The sequence below is a fragment of the Neovison vison genome, chromosome 11 (assembly GCF_020171115.1).
Source record: "Neovison vison isolate M4711 chromosome 11, ASM_NN_V1, whole genome shotgun sequence".
Classification (NCBI taxonomy): Eukaryota; Metazoa; Chordata; class Mammalia; order Carnivora; family Mustelidae; genus Neogale; species Neogale vison.
Window position 1 is genome coordinate 143,080,131 of NC_058101.1, and position 23,685 is coordinate 143,103,815.

General features: G+C 40.9%; 1 protein-coding gene across 10 annotated transcripts in view; it reads right to left on the reverse strand.

Moving 5' to 3' along the window:
- DCLK2 (doublecortin like kinase 2) overlaps positions 1 to 23,685 on the reverse strand; it is a 161,274-nt gene that overhangs the window by 27,677 nt on the left and 109,912 nt on the right. For 7 of the 10 annotated variants that reach the window (XR_006380945.1, XM_044224890.1, XM_044224891.1 and 4 more), the window contains 5 exons: positions 13,291 to 13,366; positions 12,366 to 12,474; positions 10,700 to 10,757; positions 2,943 to 3,062; positions 2,334 to 2,480 (listed from right to left, as the gene is read on the reverse strand). Coding sequence is in view for 9 of the 10 variants with exons in the window: in XM_044224890.1 (XP_044080825.1) it covers positions 2,334 to 2,480; positions 2,943 to 3,062; positions 10,700 to 10,757; positions 12,366 to 12,474; positions 13,291 to 13,366 (510 nt within the window). In the remaining variant the exon portion in view is untranslated. The remainder of the gene's footprint in view (positions 1 to 2,333; positions 2,481 to 2,942; positions 3,063 to 10,699; positions 10,758 to 12,365; positions 12,475 to 13,290; positions 13,367 to 23,685) is intronic. The other 3 variants (XM_044224889.1, XM_044224886.1, XM_044224895.1) reach the window with 1 other exon arrangement.

Here is a 23,685-nt window from a genome sequence, read left to right on the forward strand (position 1 = left end):
TTCCATACATAGTGAGTGGAAAACAGAAGAAAAGGGAAGTAAGAGTGGAATTGACCTTCTGGGAAACAGACCCTCCCTAGCTTACAGGCCAGTTTGCCAAGGCCTTAGTCACCTTTCTCCCAGGCTTCAGCCATCAGAGCTGCAGTGTGAGCTGACTGCACAGTAACCTATTGTCCTTAGGGACCCGTGGCTCCGTATTTCCAGAAAATGTCAGTAACCACAGCCACCAGGGTGAAGTGGGCCAGGGACAGCAGGGAGAAACAAAGGAGGCATCCTCATTAATACCACGGCATTGACATCTGGCCACAGCCAGACAAAGCCTTGTTACCTTTGCTTGTGGAGCCCCTGGGCAACCTCAGTTCCATGCAGGACAGACAGACACTGACAAACACTGTAATGTCATAATGACTAAGAAGACTTTTTTTTGTTTTTTAAGTTTTTTTTTTTAAGATTTTATTCATTTATTTGGCAGACAGAGATCATAAGTAGGCAGAGAGGCAGGCAGAGAGAGAGGAAGGGAAGCAGGCTCCCCGCTGAGCAGAGAGCCTGACGTGGGGCTCGATCCCAGGACCCTGGAATCACGACCTGAGCCGAAGGCAGAGGCTCTAACCCACTGAGCCACCCAGGTGCCCCGAGAAGACTGTTTTGAGGAGAGAACACCATATCCTCACTTCTATCCCAAGGCCCAGTCTATTAATTCTGTCTCTGTTCCTCCTTAGAGTTCATAAAACCAAGTCTATAATACATCTTGTTTTACAAAGAAAGGACGTTTATTTTCCCAATAAGAGAACCTAGAAATGAAACATAACTCTTCAACGCAGAAGACAATAAGAAAAAACCAACCAACAAACAAACTCACATACTTTGAAGTGGATACTCAGATCATTAAATGGTATTACCAAAAGTAGAGAATGGATTAGCAGAAAGCAGAAAGTCCCCAGGATGGCCTAAAAGCCTCAACATCAATGCATATTCCTTTCAACAATTACTTGTACAGTGCAAGTATGAGACAAGCTACAAAGACTCGAGTCTGAGTGCCCGATGTTAGCTAGCTGAGTGACGACCAGTGCTCAGTCTCAACCATTTACTCTACGTTCAGTCTGGGCTTCCTTGGCACTGTTCAGGGCACTGGCGACATGAAAATAATGGAGACACAAACCTTGCCCCTAATAGGGAGTTAACAAACTCCTTCTAGAGAAGGAGTCACTCAAGTACATGTTAAACTCACCACACCAGGGCACACAGGGCACACAGAACAGAAATGAAAGGGGGCCATGACTGACTCTGTCTGGGGAGTTAGGAGTGATGTCAAAGAAGACATACCTTTGCTCAGTGTCATATGAGAGGAACGTGTTTGCCATGTTGCCAGGAGACAGGATATTGCAAATGTAGACCAATATGGAAATAAGCAGTGATATGTAATGGTGTTGATAAAGTTAAGTCTTAACTAATGACTGGGGATGGGAAAATCAGAGTTTGGATTATCCATGATGTAGAATACTCAAAAAACGCCCCCTCCTAAGCTGTAATGATGACAATACTCAGCCCTGAAAAGTGGAAATCAAGGAAAAAATGGTCCTGTGTGTTTGGGTGTTTGGGGGGGCAGGGAGGAGGGTTGTGTGTTGATTGAAGTTCCTTAATCAGCTTCCCTAAAATTCCTCTACCGTGTGGACACAAAGGTTGGCCCAATTAGCAAGCTGTGTTTACTACAGCCGCCATGGAGGTTGAGTGCCACTCTGGATAGATGGGTGGCGAAGAGTCAGGAACAGGAGAGGAGGCTGGAAATGTAAACTGGGACCAGATTAGGCAGCCCTCTGAGTGCCACAGACTTTCTTCTGGAGAACAATGGGACACATGAGACTTTTCAGCCAGAGAAATTAGCATCTGAGTCTCAATTTCTGTAGCTGTAAAGCTGAGATAAACGGACCAGATTACTTCCAAAGTTCTGTCCTGAACATGAATGAACCATCACATTCTATTTCTATCTCCTGTAAGCTCCTGATTTTATCTCTGGTTTATTCTTCAGAAGTTTTGTCTCATAAAATAATTTTCCTTCTTACTTTATTCAGCATAGTATCAATCAAAATGGAAACGGAAACATGTTTTCTAATGTCTGATAAACAATACATGCAGAAGTACATATCAATTCAAGAAATCCATTAATAACTTATGGTCATTGTCTTGAGTCATGGTGAGTCTCTAAATTTAAGGGACTCTCGGTCCCTTATTGCAGGATTGGTACAGACTCTGAAGTGATACTATTTACACAAGATCATGTCATTTTAAAGGAACAGAGGCATGAACTGGAACAAAAAAAAGCAGAGAAGACATACCAAGAGGTTCTCTGGCTTGATGTCTCTGTGCACGATGCTGAGGCCATGAAGATACCTGAGGGCATTGGCCAGGTTGTACACCATTGCACTGCCGTCTCTCTCAGTGTACTTGGTTGAAGAGGTAATGGCATCAAAGAGATCTCCACCCTGATGCACACAAAAAAGAACACAACAGAATGTCAACAGTGACAATCCTATGAAGGTAACAAACCCTAGAGTAGATGAAAAATGACACAAGTCCATAAACAATTATTATAAATAACGAAAGCTTCAAGGTAGGAAAATATGTTTCCAATTAGGGCTTTCAAGAATATGCTAAGTCTTGGGTGCCTGGGTGGCTCAGTGGGTTAAGCCGCTGCCTTCAGCTCAGGTCATGATCTCAGGGTCCTGGGATCGAGTCCCGCATCGGGCTCTCTGCTCAGCAGGGAGCCTGCTTCCTCCTCTCTCTCTCTCTCTGCCTGCCTCTCTGCCTACTTGTGATCTTTCTCTGTCAAATAAATAAAAATAAAATCTTTTAAAAGAAAAATAAATAAATAAATAAATAAAGAATATGCTAAGTCTTGGGATTTGGCACCAATGAAACCTCCCGAAATCTCTCCATCCTCTTACTTTGACCAGTTCCATCACTAGAAAGAGCTCAGTAGCTGTTTCCATCTCCTCAACCAGCATGATGATATTCGGATGTTTCACCCTGCGCAGGATTGACACTTCATTCTCAATCAGGTGCTCCTGTCAAAGGAAGAGATTAGAGAGGTGGGTCAGGAACCACAGAACCCTCTGCTCTATCCCTATATTCTGGAAGATACACGACGGTAGGCTGGACGCCGAAGGAAGCATCTCCCTTGGTGCAGAGACAAAACAAGTCCTGGCTGAGTCGGTTTCCATTGTGAGAGGACAAGTCATAGTGACTGTGACAAGGAACAGATATCCTTGAAAGGGCTCAGCGGTGCTGCTCTGGTACACAGAACATACTGCCTTCTTGTCTCAGCATTGCCTCTGATGCCGTAAGAGGTCATGAGACTGAGAAAGCTTGGGCACAAGGTACTGTGCTTTGTGAGTCAGCTGAAACCACTTTTTTTTTTAAGAGAGGGAAAGGGATGCCTGGGTTTCTCAGTGGGTTAAGCCTCTGCCTTCGGCTCAGGTCATGATCCCAGGGTCTTGGGGCTGAGCCCTGCACTGGGCTCTCTGCTCGGCAGGGAGCATGTTTCCTCCTCCTCTCTCTGCCTTCCACTGCCTACTTGTGATCTCTGTCAAATAAATAAATAAAATCTTAAAAAAAAAAAAAGAGAGAGAGAGAGAGAATGTTAAGGAGGCTCCATACCCAGAGCCGAGCCCCACACGTGGCTCAGTCTTATGACCCTGAGATTACAACCTGAACTGAAATCAAGAGTTGGGTGTTTAATGGACTGAGCCACCCAGGCTCCCCACAGCCACTTTTTGAGTATACACTCAAAATCAAGATCAAGTATATAAGGAAATTTGCACATGTATGGAATACAACTTGAGCATTAATTTTTTTTAAACCATTACTAATAATGAATTTGAATTTCTGAGGAAAAAAAAAAAAGTTCTCCCTCTATGGCTGGGTATGGAATCATTTGCCCAAAGGATGTTCCTTACCATCTCATATCTCAGAAATCAGGAAACATAGAGTACCACAGGGACCACTGCTTTTATTTTAACTCTAATCACTTCCTGGAAAATACTACCTGATTATCAATCCTGGTGAGTCATGCAGCTGGGATCGGCACTGCAGCAAAATGTTTACCCACAGTATTAAGGAGTTATTTTCAATACACCAAACATGAATCAGGAATAACTACTGCTCTGTTTCTATGAGACATGAAAATATTTCAATAATATCACATGTGTTGATCCTTATTAGCTATAACAATGAATTATTTTGAATTTAGGGTATGCTCTGTTAAATTAACGAATTGCCCTCTGACACGTTCTCAGTTTTCAAATATAACTTTTACATAAAACTTACCATATAAGAGAAAGCATTTGCTACCTAACACACACATACATATACATCTGTGTGTGTGTGTGTCCCTTCCTCATAGTGTCGTCCCATTCGTCTTTGCTATCATGAATCCAGCACTAAATAGTGTTCCACTGCAACGGTAAGATAATTATCTCCAGGTCAAGATGTCATGTAGGTTCTCCACGTATCTTCATGCACACATGTGGACATGCCTTTTTACTCTAACAGCACCTCAAACACCTCAAACAGCCTGAAAACTGCACAAGCTCCTGCCCATGAGGGCCATTTCTCCAATGTTGAATGCACTGTGCTTGTTCAAGAAGCCATTCGGTAACTATTGGCTAATGACAGTGCAGATGCTAAATGGAAGTAGGAAAAGAAAAGAAAATTTATGAGGAATCTAGTCGCTATCTGTCAGTCTCTTTGCAAAACAAAGTATCTGTGTGATGTCTTAACACTTTATCCTTAGAACAGTCTTTTGAGGGGAAATGCAAACCTAGGTTTCTGACATCCAAGCCCACATTTTTTGTACGACACAATATCACCTCTTAAAAAGGAATGCTTCAGTAGAAGTCGGAGTTTTTCAAAGTGAACATGACAGCTGCAAAGCGGAAAGTACTTAATTCCTTGGAAAGATAGGAACGAGAGGTAGTATTACAGTGAGTTGGGGTCCAGGCAGAATCACACTAGACTTGGCAGAGAGGAGAATCTATGCCCCTTAATGAGCAGGAGTGGAAAGCCTACGCCCAACCAGCTTGGGGCTCAACAAATGCTTCCAGATCTCAGACCCTAACAAACCACAGCTGCGAGGTTGGGGACAGGGCAGCTTACCTGTTTCCAATTCCTTAAGTCTAAGTCACAGAGCCCAGCACTAACAGCAAACAGTGCCCCCTGGTCCCTCCCAAGGGAAGCAGCTTGACAGCCAACTCCTTGTGGCCACAGGGACAAAGACTCAGCAAATACCTCGTCGTTGGTTCACTTCCTTTGAGGCCTCTGGATGATCTGCGCCAAGTCTGACCTTTATCACACTAACAAGCAGAGTCAGATGGACTTTTGTGAACACGTCAAGGCGAGCAAATGCATTTCTTTCACTCTACTGAAGCCGAGACAATGGGGGGTTACAACCACGGCAGTTAAGAGGGGCATTTTATTTTAAAGCTAAATGGACCTATCACTTCAGTCCCCACACCCCCCCTACAACTCTTCCCCATTGCCTCTGAAGCTGGAAGAGTCTGTAAACTTCTCTCTATTCAGGGGCTCTTGTAGGGATGCTAACTGAGAGTGACCTATGTAAAATCATCCCCATCCCCGGGACCCCAGGAGCTCTCTCAAATCCCAGTTAAAATGAAATGTCTACCTCCTAGGGAGACAACCACTCTCAGAAGTTACCTTTCTCAATAAAGGCTCAAGAGAAAGTCTTCTGGGAACTTTCTGATCGTGGAGTTTCCCGCAGGACCCCCGGCAGTGTGACATCTGAACTACTGAGTAAGTCCTGAAGCATGCCGTCAGTGTGGCTTGTTAGCTCGGTCCTGGGCTCTCCTCCACAATGGCCTGGGTCCTACACACTTAGGGGGTTTCTGCTGCAATGTGGGAGATGGGAGCCTTGTCTCTCAACCTCTGATGGCACCTGTAAAATGGTCTAGGAAGGAGCAATCCCCATTTTAAACGGATCATCATTGGAAGAAAAACAAAAGAAGCCTGTAAAAGTCGTTACGAATGTCATCTCTGATTTCTTGGGCAATCCCTGTGAAATCACTGCATTCAATACATAAAAACTTTCTCTAGATTACATTTGCCAGGAAAAAAAAATCCCTCTCAATACAGTATGAACGTCACTTTTATCTCAAACTGCTCTGAACTTACCTTATTCAGCCATCTACCATTATTCATGTTAAGTGATTCAGGACTCTAACTCCAAATAATTTACATATGAATCACTGTGTGGCAGTGTCCCAGGGTTCTGAGTGAGAGTAAATAACAAAGAAAACTGCTAACTTGGCAAAGGATACCACCTTATCTTGGCCATGGTGGTTTTTAATGTGAGAGAGAAAGAGAGAGAGACACGAATAGGGAATTAACAACTCTCCCAAACCAAACTAATCATCTTGTCTCTACCCGCCCCAGCCCCACAAAGCAGCCCTTCCTCCCGTGCCTTCTGTCCTGCTGAAAGAAACCTGGCTGCCCAAAACAGACAGCGTTCCCCCAGCTCCTTCTTCATCCTCTAGGACTGTCCATCAGTCCCCAGTTCCTGCCAGGCCTGCCTTCTCAACAGCCTCCGAATCCAACTGTTCACTTCTGTCCCCATTGTCACTCTCTTGCCTGGGCCTCTGGGCATTTGCACAGGTTTTCCCAACTTCCTCCCTACAACACACACATCTCTTGGGGGACTCCTATGTATTCCTCAGTTCCAGACTGGGCCTCACCTCCTCTAAATAGCCTCCCCTGCTCAGTCATGGCTGGGTTAAGCACCCTTACTTCTCTCGGTGCCCCCTGTGCTTCCTGCAGTCCCTGATCTCACCCAGCTGTCTGAAGGCTTCTGCTTACCTTGCTCTCCAGCAACCAGCACAGCTGGATCTGAAGTGTCTGAGTGAGTGAATAAAGACAGCATGACTTGCTCTTGGCCAACAGTGGCTTTCCAGCTAGATTCCACGTTCCTTAGTGAGTATTGCTCCCCAGTAAGAGGGGGAAAGTGTTCAAATCACCCCCATGTGATTTCTGTGGTAAGTTGTATGTAGTGAACTAAATAACAGCCACCCAAGGACATCAAGGCCGAACCCTTGGAACTTGTAAATATTACCTTATTTGGAGAAAGGGTCTTTGCAGATGTGATTAACAATTATGCAATGAGGAGACAACCCCAGATTACCTGGGTGCCAACACAACCTCCTTATGAATGGAGGCAGAGGGAGATTTCACAGAGAGAAGAGGAAGAGGAAAAATAGAGAAGAGAGAGTAATGTGAAGACAGAGGCAGAGACTGGAGTGATGTGGCTGCAAGCCAAGGAATGCATCAGCCACCAGAAGCTACTCTGTCAAAGAACAGATTCTCCCCTCGAGCTCCAGAGGGAGTACAGATTTCAGACTTCTGGCCTCCAGAACTGGTAGAGAATAAATTCCTGCTGTTATAAGCCACCAGGTTTGTAGTAATTTATCCCAACACTCTCAGGAAACAAATACAATATCCATTTGGATTTGTGTTGTGCTTGGACCCATTATATATAGGTGATGAACACAGAACTGTCGAAGAGAAGGGCAGATCCCTTTGAAGCACCGGAACAGAGAGCTCAGAGTTTGTACACTATGCAATTTAATAAATAATCTCTTAGAATGAGTACTGATTAGGACATCAGATATGGAAGAATTCTTAAATTTACAAATCCCACAGCCTTCTCAACAGCCTCCATAAATCTGGCCGCATAGCAAATCTTGCAATAATCTCCTACTTAGAGGCAGCTAACATGACTTCCATCCTCTGGGTGGCTGCTCAGGCTGTGCTAGCCCCCTGGAAGCCTTTTCTTTCATTGCTGCCTAATGAAGTCCTACCCACTGCTGGGAGTTCCAGCTCAAATGCCTGCCCTATATGGCATCTTCCCGGATCACCTACTTCTCTCATGCGCTTCCTCCAAACTCCCATATGTTCTCTGCAGAACTGCTATTAATTTATATGTGAGATTACCTTATTCCTAGCACAGTTTCTTGCACACACATCAAATTTTAGGTAAATGAGTCAATCTGATAATGTATATGTATATGACAGAAAAGCAAACTGAAGGCCAGAAAAGATTACGGTTTTTTCTCCACATTCTTCTTAGATGAACAAATGAATAAACCGAACTCGAAAAGGAAACACAGCAGACTAGCTATTATACAGGCTACATAATCAACTGGCACAGAATTTCAATCACTGCTCTACCTCTGTGTGACTTTTGGGAAGCTATTTAGTCTGAGCCTCTTTTTATCAGTAAAACTGGTATATCTTGTTTAGCAAGTCATTAAAGGTAATGTGCAAAATTCCTCTGTGTGCAAGCCTGGAGAGATAATGCAATTTACTAATGTAGCTTCTGTGTACAACCCACAAAACAGAGGGACCCAACAACACCCAGAATAGTAGCCGATTCCACTGTGCCTCCCTCTAAATTCTGTCTTAAAAAACAAGTTCTCTATACCAATTTTTTCTAAAAATACAATTCAGTGGGGAAGTCAACTTATTTGGAACACACCAAGTTTTTAAATTATGATTTTATACAGTCAAAGTAGAAACAGTTTCTCAAATAAGCAAAATGTGAGGCTGGAAGTAAGTATATGATCATGAATTATAAAAACAGGATGATATTTAATGACAAGGAAATATGGATCCAAATGTTTAAAGTGACCTGATCATTTGTCTCAGCACTTAGTGTACCTAGTGTATTTTTGCACATAAAGAGCTTTTTTCAACTACTAAAACAGCAGCTTAAATTTTAATCAGGTAAACAATATGCCTACCGTAGCGATTATATCTTTTTTACTTTTTTGATAAAAACACTTTAATACAGTTGCTTAGAACGTGGCTCCCAAAATTATGACACGTTCTGCTTAAATCCCACAGAAAGAGCAACACTTATTTACATATGGGGAAAAGACTTTCCAGTTAAAAATTCAATAATATTGTTAGAATAATAAGTAGAAGCACACATTTTTTTCTTAAAGAAAATTAACTGGAAAAAAACCTTACTTATTCAAAGAAAAGGGGGGCATTTTGTATAGTCTCTGCCTCATTAGCTGTCATAGTATGGTTAAAAAAAAAGTTATGACAAATTTGCCTTTTGGCTTCCTAAAATTTCACCATAATATTTTAAGTGTTCTGTTAAAAATACATAACTTAGCAAATTTCCAAAGAAGACTAGTTTAGGGGTTCCCTAAATATAAAATCATGATTATCATTTCAAATTGTCCTAATCAATTATACATTCTGAATTTCTGTGGCATATTAACAACATTAACAGTTAACATGTGCTAAAGCCTAATATACTGGTATTTCTCTACATGTTTTCCATATCTTAATTCAGTTAATTCTTACAATAACCTTGCATCTTAGCTATTATTAACAACCACATCTTAGAGGGAGAAACAGAAACACAGAGGAATTAAGCCAAGGCAGCGCAGCAAAAGAAGCAGAACCAAGACTAAAACTTTATACACTATGGCACTGGAACAGCACTGTTCAATAGAAGTAGAATGTGATCCACATATAGAAATCTAAATTTTCTAATACCCACATTAAGAAATTAAGAAACTCAGATACCACTAATAACTTACATAACCCAATATATCCAAAATATGATCACTTCAACATGCAATCAAAAAAAGAAATCAATGAGGTACCACATTGTTGTTGTTTTTTTCATACTAAGTCTACGAAAATCTACTGCATATTCTACATCTATACTTCAATTCAGACTAGCCACCTGTGAATTCTAGAACCTGCTTTCTTAACTGCTATACTACCAAAAAGTAATCTAAAAAGGTCTCTGTCATCCCTGCAACAGAATATTTATCGTTTCAAACATAGTTAACATATCAATACTCCAGCAGCATTTCTTCATTTAATCTTCCCAGACCAGCTTGAGAGTAGGACAGAAGGAAAAAAGTTCATGATGGGGGATGAGGGGCAGCAGGCAATTCTTCAGGGTGTTTCTACCTAGCTTTTGTTACAAACTATCTTCCCAAGGATATTTGTAACATAGAGATTATAGAGATAGGCTCTGACTCAAGGCTAGAGGACATACTGGTTTCTAGACCATGATCATTAAAAAAGTTTTTTCCTTGGGGGCAAAGTCTGGACAGATTTGCTAGCAGCCCCCTCATAAGACCAGGGATTGACTAAAGTTTGAGGATCCTCAGCTGTGATCTAAACCTAATCTGTGTATAGCAACCAGCAGGGCCCCTCTACATCACTTCCTTGGGACTTGGGAGCTAAGAAAACCAATGCTACCTGATATGCCGTGAGTCAGAAAGTGTTTTGTTTCTGACCCAGGAATCTTGTGTCTTCAGCCAGCATCCATAAAGCAAGAAGGCTAACTAGTTAATTGGAAAGTAAGGTAAAGTCTTAGACTCATCACAATTGGTGACAGATCTTTTGAGCATTTCATCCAGGGATCTCCCATAGATGAGAACTTATATTTTCTATAGCTAGGGCTGGATCAAGTCAATTTATTGTCTTAGGATTAAAGCTTAAAAAAAAATGACAATGGAAAATAAACCAGGTTGATAGTGTTTTCCCTATTATTATCAAGGGTTTATTCCTATTAAGGCCTTGTCAATGCCCACTTAAATTCCTTCACCACAGTAAACATCTCCATTTCTCAGTTTCTTTTATAGAATAGTTATGTATACTGTACCTTTCCACAACATTTAGCTTTGTCTATAATCTTCAGGGCAAATTCCTTTCCAGTGGACCTATGAAGTGATCAGAGAAAGGCAATTTAAAGACACAAATCAAAGACACAATCATTCTTGATTTCATCTACTAAAGGATACTAAGATATTCTTCTAAATATCTTTTAGAATAGGAAAACGGTTCAACAAAAAAGTACACCAGGAATGATAGTGAGTGGGGTCAGGGAGACAAGTACCCCAAAAAAGAAATAAAATCCAAAGCCATACTGTCATTCTCATTTTACATTAATAATTATAATATTTAATGACTCACTTACTAAAAGTACTTAAACTCTGTTGTATCAAAGCTGGACAAGAAATTTTTTCCACACTTAAATCTCAAAATAATTCTCTTAGGAGGCAGAATGAAATTAAGAGAAATGAATCAAAGTAACTAAAAATTTTCTATGGATCGATATATCTTTACATTAATCCATTAATAACTAAAAGGTCCCAGGATTTCAGTATCTCTTTCTCAGCCAAAATTCTAGCTGGTACCATATTATCCGCACCTTTAAATGCCTGCATCTGGTAGTAAAGAGATCATTGACTTGGACAAAGAAATGTTGAGGTTGTTAACTTCTAATCACCTAAACACAATTTAACCCGAACAAGCCAAGAAGTACGGTTTAGCTAGGAAAACACTTCAACAAAGAACACTGTAGTGTTCTTAGAATAGGTTAGTTCTCTCAAGTGCTGCTGCCTTTGCCACTTAGTCATAGTACACGCTGGTGAAGCTGACCTTAGAGGAGTAACTTTCATGTAAATTGCTTCCCCATAACATAAACCAAACCCTGATGCAGATTTCTAATGAGTCTGTAGAGGTTGTATTTTAGATGCTTAATTTTTTACTGGGTGTCCAAGTGCACCAGAGCAAAGTCAAAGGACTCAGGGGACAGGGGAGTGTCCTCCACAAGGAGCACGAACACTTCACTGGAGATGCGGCGAAATGGAAAAGCTTTCTGGAAAACTCCCCACCAATAATAAAAATTGCCACTTAGAACAACTAGGGGATTGACCTTTAAAGACAAAGGCTCTAAGTGGAGTCTTTTCCAGTTTGTATATTTTTTACAAAAGGCCTGGAATTTAAAAGAAAGGATTTCTTACCACTTGAGAATTTAGGACCTTAAACAAAATGAAGTTGAATAAGCAAAAATATAATTTTAATAAAGGCAAAAGTTGGCTGACCCTGATCTGAACAGAGTCAGAGCTCATGTATCTGAACTACTAGTATATACAACTAAGTAGTACTTGAAAGGGTTACTGTGGGGTTGAAAGGGGTTAATAGTACAAGCACTGAGAACAAGCCTGACACAGTAGGTGCTATACGAGATTGTTTTTCCCTTTTTTTTTTTTAAATGAATCCTATTCTTTCCTATTCCTCTCTGGCTCATGGATGAGACCTGATAAATTGCTCAGCCCAACTGCATACAAAGCAGGTACCTACATTTTCCCCGGGTCAAACTGCCTGTGGGCTTACAAAACAGCTGGTCCCACCTAACTGTAGACTTTTTCAGGAAGGGGGGAAAAAGACCTCCTAGGAAGGCCTTTTATTCATTCGTTCAGGTAAGAATAAACTCCAGGGGAGAAATGTAGGTAAACAAATGATTATCCTCACTACCCACTCACCTGTCCATGCACTCTTTGACTACAGCAAAATTCCCATCACCAATAACCTTCCCAATTTTGTATTTCTCAAGAAGAGTTGATGATTCAGAGCACCTGTTTCCATTCACACCTGCACAAAAGGATAAATGCAAAGTCTAGCAAACACATCAGCATTTCTTCTTGATTCCCACATATCTGTAAAATAATAAATTGCAATGTAATTCATTTCTAAACCTATGGTGAACCATAAGAAAATTTCTAAGCATATTTTCTGAAGAGAACACCTGAACTCCTGAATCACCAATTTCCTTTTGACCTTGTTGTGAAATCTGAAACTAACATAATCAATAAACCTAACATATCCTTGAAATGCCAACTGAAATAAGTAAAAGGAAATTTAACCTAAGCTTTTTAAACTTCTTTGTTAACTCTCAAGAAAGGGGAAGGGAATGATGGTGGGGATTCAGTCTAAAAATTTTTCAAGATTTCTCCTCAAGATTTTCCAGTGAAGAAAATTCTGTGCAGCTGGGATACCTGTTAAGGCTAACTCCTGGCCCCAAGTCCTCTCAAAAAGGGGAGGGGTGGGGAGAGGCAGGAGGAGGAAGTGGTTAAAAGGACTACTTTTTACAATGTATCCCCAGTGCCCAGCAGATAGCAGATATCCAGTGAAGAAAACGCACTTCTGCTCCCTAATTGAGAGAAAGGAAAAGTCTACATGTCGGACTTGTGAGCAGACTGTCACTAAGGAAAACTAAGAAAGCTTAATAAAAAACAAGGACATTTTATATATCCTGAAGCAACCTCACCAAAGCTCACGAGGCTAGTTAGTGACATGATTGCATCCCTGTTGAGGAAGATCATAATTTAGCACAAGTGAGTTTTAGGTGGCCCCCATGTTCACGTGGATGACTTCCTTTATAAACGTGATCATCAGATTGAGGACTACCTTCAGGACTCATGCAACGACCAAGTTCAGGTCCACCATTTACATTGGAAGAAGATCTGCCGTGTGCAGAAATCTGCTGAAAGAGGAGAGTGATCGTTATTTATCGTGAAAATTTTACAAACCTTCAGCTAGCTAATCCTTAAAGATTAGAAAATGCTCATACTGTGCAAAAGTATGATGTTACAAAAGGAGAGGGGGCATCTCTTTCTCCTCTCTTCTCTGTATCATTAACACATTTCTTCCTTATTAAAGTATTTTCAAATCAGATTGGATATCAGGAAATTGACAGTGTGTTGCTCTGTTTGATACTGGTTTACTTTTGACCTCAAAGGAATAAAGTAAAGGAAAGTATTATAGCACCAGAGCAGAACAAGATACTTATTAGTGGCATATAAGGTTTAGAACTCTAGGTAATTCCAAGAAATACTGGTACCACGTCCCCAGATCCCACAGCAACCCTGTGGTGGACCTCAGGGAGTCCCTGCAAAGGTGGAGCCCTTCTCAGAAGCCCCATGACTAGGACTGAATCACCTTCCACACCCTTTTATGGATTCCAGATCCAGAGTGCTTACAGCCCTGGCTTGACCCTCTTCTTTACTGACCCTAAGACAGTAAGAGTTCCTCCTAACCATTTTAAAGACTTTTATTCCTAGGAACCAGAGGGAAATGAAAGATAGAACTAAAAGACAGGTTCCTAACTCAACAGGGCTGAAGTTCCCAATCTAAACCAAAAATAATCTCTAATTCTTAGAAGAACTGAAAAATTCATATTATGAGTATTAATAATATCGGGTTTATTATTATGTCTTCTTTGAGAATTTTTTCTTTATCCCTAAGGGCTCTTAGGCTTTTGAACTCAAATTTTTCTCTTTGAACTTGAATTGTCTTTTTTTTCCCCTTTCCTTTTTTAATTATTCCTGATTTCAGGAGCTTCCAAGGTCAAAGGACTTAACAAATTAGCAAGAAACCTCTTCAACATTTTTTGGTATCGGTGAACCTACCTGCCTCTATGCCCAGACTATGCTGGTACCTCTGTCCCATTATGATTGTGCCTTATTCATCACTGCATCTCCCGCGGGCAGCACACCACGTGGTACACACCACACTGAATTCGTACTTGCTGATTAAAGGCATAAACAACAGGGCCAAACCAGGAAGCTACCCACCCAGAATGCTCACAAGTTGGAGACACTGGGTCTGCTCTCTTCCTCTGAATGAAGTAAGAACCTCAGAGATCCTGGTTCAAAACCCAGGAAAGCCCAATACTCATACACATTGCTTCACACAGGATCATCCAGACGTTCTTCTAGAATGCATCACAAGCCTCAGGAATAAAAGGCATTAAAAATGGTCTGTTTTCTCAGATGCCACATAACCACCTTATGTGGACAGTAAGACCAGCTGCAGCGTGTCCTCTTAGGAAGGCAAGGCCAAGGAAAAGCAGTTCTGAGTGGCAAACACGCTTCTCACAAGTTTTGTCTCCTTCACTCTGACTTGGAGAAAAACTGTGTAGCAATGTGGATGGGTATGTAGGGTCCCTTTCAGGCCACCCTTAACAGATGACAATACTACCATACCACACTGACTCCTCGGAGTTCAGTCATTTTGTTTCTCACAAGGTAACTGGCAGGCAAAGTTTCAAAATTTAACTTTTTTTTGGTGGTTGTTCTATTTCTTTGCTGCTGAAATTAAAGGCATCTCCAAAATCAGCTGTAGTCTATGCTAAAGTGTTTAAAAGCTAGCTCGTTTAAAACCCAAGCCCCGAGAGGTGACTTCAAGGGAGGCCTGACAGAAAACCACAGGGTTCTCCAGTCAGTTCTGTTTCCACAGCTACCACCCTAGTGCTGGTCCTCCTTCAGCATCCTCCTGGCGCCTCAAAGGCCCCCTTGGTTACTCTCAGTCTCAGCCATTCCACACAGGATTGCCAGGAAATTTCTCCAAGGATAGTTCTGATAGGACCTAGGATCCAAAACTTCAGTGGGTCTTTGTGACCAACAGAATAACCCCATCTTTTGTCTCACTACCTGCCTATCCAATTTGTTTCCCACCAATTTTTTTCATGATTTTTATACATTAACCCAATATTTTTTAAAGATTTTATTTATTTTAGTGAGAGCTCGATCTCAGGATGCTGAAATCGTGACCTGAGCTGAAATCAAGAATCAGATGCTTAACCGATTGGGCCACCCAGGCATATCTCTCTCTCTCTCTCTCTCTCTCTCTCTCTCTCTCTCTCTATATATATATATATATATATATATATATTTTTTTTTTTTTAAGTGGCTTAAACGTCCCAAGTCTTAATTTTCTGCTCTGAATATAGGGGTAGTAGCAAGACCTAGTTTGAAGATTTGTAAGGTAATCAAAATTAGCTCCTACATGTAAACTCTTTTCATATGTAAACTCACTGACATGTAACACTAATGCAGTATTAGTTATTAGTATACCTTTCCTTAAAACATCTAGCATAAAGCCTTGAATCCAATGATTGAGAAATATTCTCAAATTGTTGAATGGATAATGTAAAGAGATCTTTGGCTAAATAATTCATTTCAAATCTGTTCCTCTTCTAATCTAACCCTTCCTAGACTGAAAACTGCCAGTCATGGGAATAAGAGATCCAAATTAAATACATAGCAGCCAAATTCTTAATGGAATAAAGACAGGAAGAATGTCATTCTGGAAAAAGTTCTATCTCAAAAAACAAATGGAAAGCTCCCTTTTGATTACTGCTCACCCCTAGATTACAGTGACAGGGGAAGTGGACTGTAATACCTGGAAACAACAGTGGAGACTGACCTGCTAACCCGCATGTCAAATTTCATGCCCCAAACGGGCTGACCCCACACCCTCGGGCCGCAGCTTGTTGAGTCAGGGTGCTGGGCAGGGACCTTCTCTCTTCTCAACATTCAGAGCCTAGGGAAATGTCCAGTATGCAGGCCCACTGTGGACATCCTAAGAGCTGGGTTTGTCCCTGCCTTCCCCCGGGCCTGCTTACTTAGCTCTCCTGGAAGCAGGGAACATTCTTCTCATAAGGCCCTTTCTCGAGCTAGTTTGAGTAAATTTTAGTTCACTGCAGGCTGATGTGTTCTATCTAACTCAAGGGCTCCATAAGAAGGAAGTCTTGGAAGGGCTAAAATGAAGGCATTTTTACCTCCATATGTATTTTCACATGGATGGGTGACTCCTCGGGGTATCTACTAATTGAGTTCCATGAGCCAGTGTAATTTTCCCAATGTCTGGATTAAACCCTTACTCCAACCTACCCCAACGCCCTGTACAGCCCAGCAATTACAAACTCAGTGTGGTTGGGATTCACAGACAGCAAGGAAAGAGACCAGGAGACAGAGGAGGTGTGGGAACTGATTCCCTGGCAACTAAAAGAGGGCAGGACCCAGGCCAAAGCCTAAGCCGCAGAGGAGAACATGGCACATGGTGAAGGTCAACTGAAAGGCTACTTTCACGTGTACCTGACGAACATATCACTAAATCATCAGGAAGTGCAGCTTTCTTAGCAAATAATGATGGCAAGAAGAGCATTTTTCAAAACTCTCAAATTGATTTTTTTTTCTAAGTGTGGAACCTCAAACATTTACCAAAAAAAACAAAAACAAAAACAAAAAAAGACTTATATAGAGTTAACAGGAGTGACCTATCTAATTACCTACCCAAATACTATTCCTTTTTTGAAAATAATGCTTAGAAAATTAAAACATGAAGGGGAGTCATTTCATGACAGCGCCGACGGGGACATGAACTGACACAGGAAGGGCTGGCTCTCCTTCCCTTTCTCAGCAGTACCTGATGCTGGCTGTTAGAGGATGTAAAGGGAAGGGCTGGCTCTCCTTCCCTCCCTCAGCAGTACCTGATGCTGGCTGTTAGAGGATGTAAAGGGAAGGGCTGGCTCTCCTCCCTCCCTCAGCAGTACCTGATGCTGGCTGTTAGAGGATGTAAAGGTGAAGGGGCAGGATCACCACTGCCCAGAAGTTTACAATCTTATGAGGAGACATGTGCACGCTTAAAACCTTTCCGAGAAACCTTGACATTCCAAGAAATGGTCTCTAAGGTTCTGATGGTGACAAAGGACTCTGACAGCCCGTGAGAGGGAGCCATTTTGCTAAGGCAGGAATCTGCGCTCATAATGCTGGAGTCACACAGCCAGGGATTAAGTTCACTTGACCTCCCAGTAATGAAGCTCAGTGTTCCAAGGGTATGAGAAAAGCTGGGTATTCACCAAGATCCCTGGACAGATCCCTGGCAAATGTGCGGTGTCTGTTGTGAAATACAGAGCAAAGCATTCCCCGTGCCCTGAGAGACAAGCAGACAAAGAGCAATGAAAACGTTAGGACTACAAAATTCTCACTGTTTCCCAGGCACAGTTTCTACATTTCCCTGTTCCTGGTCAGAGAATTATTCTCTTATCAAAGCAAGGATTGAATTAGCACCAGAGATTAAAATATGGCATTCCTGATTAAACCTGTCCCGTGTCTATTATCAAACTAACAATTTTTATTAAAATCTCTTAAAATGCTAATGAGCGCTCCTGCTTCCGTCCGTAACTACGATGCTGAGACAGCACAAAGGCAGTGCCTAGATGCTGCCTGTTTGTAAGACCTTCCTCAATAAAGCATAAATGGACAGCAGCATCTGGGCTCTTTCAAGATTATCTTCTGTAATTACTAACTGGTTCAAAAAGAAGTGATTATGTTTAGGGGTGGGGAGGAGAAGGGGGCAAATTTCCTTACGAGGTCCTGATTGCCAAGGAGGGAAGGCGATGGAAAGGGCTGGAGATACTGCTGAGAATGTTATATAGGTTGGCACAGCTGCCCCATCCTGCTCCTCTGAGAGCAGCAACATCTCCATTTTTGAGGAACCAAGGAAAGGAAAGGCACAATCACCTGCTTCTGCTAAGAACTTTTTTTTTTTTTTTTTTAAAGAAAATTCAGTTCCTTAGCTGCACTAGCCACATTTCAGGTGTCTGATTGCTACGTGTACCTGGTGACTGCTATATTGGACAATGCAGATACAGAACATTTCCATCACCTCAGAATGTTCTATTGGACAGCACTAGTTTGAGCACTTGATATATATGATTATTTTCTTTCTTTTAATTGAAGTACAGTTGACATGCAGTAACACATTAGCTTGAGGTACACAACATAGTGAGTGAACATTTATATACATTGTAAAATGCTCAGTCCAATAAGGATAGGACTTTTGGCCCATCCCCTCCTCCCCCTCCCCTCGGCAACCACCAGTGTGTTCTCTGCATTTACATGTCTGTATCTGTTTTGTTCTCTTCTGCTAAAAACGTTTTTTAAAGGACTTGAAAATAGAGCAGAAAAAGCTATAATGTGTCCTTAACCGCTAGCACCATTTAAAATGGCATTCACGGCTGATGGAATAAATGCTAGGTACTCAATCATGGCTGGTAATGAGTACCATTCTAGCTTTCCACATTTTCAGCCAAAAAGTCGAGTGAGAGTGCCTACATTAAATTTTTTTGATAAGTAGATTATTACAACTTCTACAAAACTTAAAATTTACAAAAGAAATGTTAGGTACTACACTAAAAATGTGAAGTTTTATTCAAAAATTGGCAATTCTCCAAGAACAGTGAAAATGACTATACCAATGCATTAAAGCATATTACTATTGACTTTTGAGTATAATGTTGAATACTCCTTCATTTTGACTTTTCATAAAAGGAAGCACTTGAACAGAACCTAGGAGATATATATATATATATATATATATATATATATATATATATATATTTTTTTTTTTTTTCTTTTCCCTTCAAGGAGATATTCTTGTGTCGTGGGCTGACTTTCTTGATCCATCTTGAAAAAGGGCACTATGATTCAATTTTTAAGTGGTCTACTGCAGGGGTCAAAAATATGTTTTGCAAAAGGCTAGAGAGTAATATTTTAGGCTTTGCAGTATGGTCTCTATCACAATTACTCAGCTCTACTATTATAAAATGAAAGCAGTCACAGAGCACATGTAAATGGTTAAGTGTGACTGTGTTCCAATAAAACTTAATTTAGAAAATCAGGGGCACCTGGGTGGCTCAGTGGGTTAAGCCTCTGCCTTTGGCTCAGGTCATGATTCTAGGGTCTTGGGATCGAGCCCCACATCGAGCTCCCTGCTCAGTGGGGAGCCTGTTCCCTCTCTCTCTCTGACTGCCTCTCTCCCTGCTTGTGATCTCTCTCTCTCTGTCAAATAAATAAATAAAAACTTAAAAAAACAAAAACAAAAAAACCCATTTAATTTAGAAAATCAGACTGTGGGCCAAATTTGGCCAGCAAGCAAACTGCTGGTCTACAAGAACTTCCTTCCTTTCTTTCTTTCTTTTTTTTTAAGATTTTATTTATTTATTCATGAGAGATGTGGGGTGGGGTGGGGGGCAAAGGCAGAGGGAGAAGCAGGCTCCCAGCTGAGCAGGGAGTCCAATGCAGGACTTGATTCCAGGAGCCCGGGATCATAACTCCAGCTGAAGGCAGACGCTTACTGACTGAGCCACCCGGATGCCCTAAAAAACTTTCTTAGGAATCTAGTCTTATACCTTGAAACTTTAGAACAGAGTGACCCTCAGGGTATGGTTGTGGCTATACATTGGGATCACCTGGGATGATCTGAAAGCTTCTATTGCTAGACTGCTGCCCCAGAGTAAAGAATTCCTGGGGTAGGGCCTGGGTATCAGTATTTTTTTTCTAAGTTTTATAAGTGCTCTAATGTACAGCCAAGGTTGAGAACCTCTGTGGAGGAAGTTTCTGGCAGCAACTGTAATTCTTCAGCTACCTTAAGCTTTCTTTGTCATCCATCCAACAATTTAACCATTGCAAGTTATCTCTAGCTAAGAACAACTTTCTCTTTGTAAGAAAAGGAAAGATGACACTAATTACAGTTAACTGAATGCCTACTTTGTGGCAAGTCCTAAAATGAATTAGGTATTATCATAATCTCCATTAATCCATAAAGAAATCAGAGCTCAGAGAGGTTATATAAGGTGCCCAAACACCACAGCAAATGTGTGGAGTCAGAATCTGAATCCAGGTCGGACTCTAGAGCCCAGGAGCCATTTGACTACTCTCACATGTCCCCTCCTCTAAGAAGACAAAAAAAGAAGTCTTCCAAGGCTATTAAATTAACATGAGGATGATAGACAGTATGAGACCCAGTCATCAAAATATTCATTGTGGTATATTTAGAATATGCTTTCAGATTACTGTACTATAGTCACATCTGTGTAATTTATTAAACTTTAAATAAAGTTCTTATGGTTGATTGTATTTATTACACATCTGTGTAATTTGTTAAATAATGTACAAACTGATAAACAAATTCACAGCCTTTCCTCACATAAAGAGAACTTAAGAAAAATTTTCTTAAAAAGATGACCGCTGAAATGTACTGAAGACTTTTTAAGTCTGCATTACCAGATGTTACTTATAAATAGATTTACTTCCATGATCATTTTTGTGGGTTTAAAAATATTTAAAAATATAAATGCCACTAATTAAAAAGGAAAGCCAGTATGAATTATGATAAAAGCTATATCATAAATGCATTTAAAAACAGAAATTGTCCAAAGAAGATACATAGATGGCCAACAGACACAAGAAAAGATGTTCAACGTCACTCATCATCAGGGAAATGCACATCAAAACCACAATGAGGTGTCACCACATATGTGTCAGAATGGTTAAACTCAAAAATGCCTAAAATCAAAAACACAAGAAACAAGTGTTGGTATGGATGTTGTACTCTTGGCGGGGATGTAAGCTGGCACAGCCACTGTGGAAAACAGTGTGGAGATTCTCAAAAAATTAAAAATAGAATTACCCCCATGATCTAATAATTCTACTACTGGGTATTTACCCAAAGAAAATGAAAACACTAAGTTGAAAAGATATATGCACCCTATATTTATTGCAGTGTTATTTACTATAGCCAAAATACGGAAGTAACCAAGTATCTATTGAATGGATAAAGAAGATGTGGTATATATATAGACATAATGGAATATTATTCAGTCATTTAGAAGAATGAAATCTTGCCATTTGCAACAATGTGGACAGATTTAGAGGGTATAATGCTAAGATAAATAAGTCACAGAAAGACATACTATATGACTTCATCATATGTGGAATTTAAGAAACAAAAAACCAGACTCTTAAATATAGAGAACAAACTGGTGGTTGCTTGGGGGGGGGGGGCTGCAAAATAGGTGAAGGGGATTAAGATATACCTATTGTGATGAGCACTGAGTATAGAATTGTTCAATCATTATACTGTATGCCTGAAACTAATATAACACTATGTTAATTATATATGGATTAAAAGAAATTAAAAAGAAATCAAAATGCAAACAGAAATCTTCATTACTTTTATATTGGGTTTGTGAAACTTTACTCTGAGATACTTCATTATTAGTAATGACATAGGAGAACAATTAGTAAGAATCAGCAACTAAAGCTAGGTAACATACAAAAAACTATTCTTATCCGTAGCCAAACCTTAGATTTGCTTTCATTTGGCTAAATTACTGTGACTGATGAAGAGTGGTGAATACTGAATTATCTCGCTAAACAGAAGCCACGGCCTGCACTCGCACAAGCCAACTCAACCATCCGTGAGAAGGGCTTTGTGGAACCCACTGGTCTGTGCCTTTCGGTTCCTGAGTATCACTGCCACCTAAGGGGACTGTCTACATGGTCCACCAAAACTAGCACAGAATCTCTGCATATCCTTATAAGACTTCCAAAGGGAAGTGTTGGCCTACTGGCTTCCACACAACCACGCCTACCTGCACAAGATGTCTGCGGGCTTTCACGGTGAGGAATCTTCAATCTGTAGGACGCCAGGGTACCAGGAGAGGTGCCCACCTCTTCAGTCCAAACTACGGAAGTTACCACTGTCGGGCACTGGCGCAGGCTAATTCACGATAACTTCTAAGTCTTAATTCCATCCAATTATCTCCAATATACTACCAAGAAGAATTTCTAACGGGCTGCTTTCATGAATAAGGGAGCATTTAAGATTAATGCATGAGCTGCTTACATTCAAATAAAGTTCTTACGGTTGATTGTATTTATACACTGATTTGCTTGGCAAACTCTCCTTCCAGCCCCATGAAGGTGGGCTTCAGTGCCACTGAGCCACTGACCTACCAAATGCCTCTATTTACTGAGCAACCACGATTTGCAAATCACTGTCCTCAAACAGCATCTGAGATTCATGATGATGATTTATATTGTTAGGTCACTGAAGTCTTCCAAACTGCTTAGTCCATTTTTTGTTTTTGTTTCTGTCAACAAAATCAATTACGTTCGGAGATGAAGTCGCCACCCGGCATTTCTGGGGTCATAAAAAGAGTATAAAAGTAGTCAGTCTCTCAGTACTGAGGATTATTAACTAGCTTTAAATGCCAGAGAAAAACCAAAGCTCCAGGGAAAAGCAAAAACGTCTAAGGTCAGCGGCTACTGTGGATTTACATTTCACAGCTTCGGAAAGAAGTTTTGAAGTTCAAAAGGTCAAAGAGTTGCATTTTAGCTCTGCCAATCAGTATGAGATACTACCAGCCCTTTCATCACACTTCACAAATCTGGAAAATCTTTCATCACCAGCACACCCAGGAGACATCATCAGATAAAATATCAGCATATCAGACAGTTTATAATCTCAAGATGTTGGACAGTGTTCCAAATGTACTTTTTTTTCTTTCTTCTTTCAACCAACAAGAATACTCACAGTAGACAGCCTCCGGGCATACACTTCAGCATCAAAACCTGAGACATTTTATCCCTCAGTGTCCACAGATGTGCCCCTGACTTGGAAGCCTTAAGTTACTACAGCCTTGAAAGTCCTCAACTGGGACAGGGATGATGAATTAAATCCCAGGGAAATGCTTTCTTCATCCATCTGGCAGCTGATGACACATTTAGTACTCTTTATTGCCTATCTGTCCCAAAGAAAACGCTGTGATTTAAGCACAGAAAATATTCCCACAGGGAAAGTCATCAGCTAGATGGAAGGGACTCTGAGGGGCTTGGGCAGAGGAAACAGGAGATCACGGGCTGAGGTCAAGAGGAAGATGAGGATTAAGAAGAAAACATCACTGGTGGTGGGATTCTAGAATTTGAAGGGGAAAGAAAAGAATGGGCAGGGGGTACTTGGGCAAGGGGTGACTGGTCAGGAGAACAGAAGGACTGGGAGAGGAACAAAGCAATAAAATTGATAGTGGGAGAGACTTTTGTGGCCCTGGTAAAGGAAAATGGACAGAAACGTATTGAGGGAATAGGGGCAGCCTCAGAAATAAATTTTGGGTGGCTGATAAAGAGATGAAAGCAGAGAAAAACAGTGTGGTAGCCTCCAAAATGGGTCCCCTGA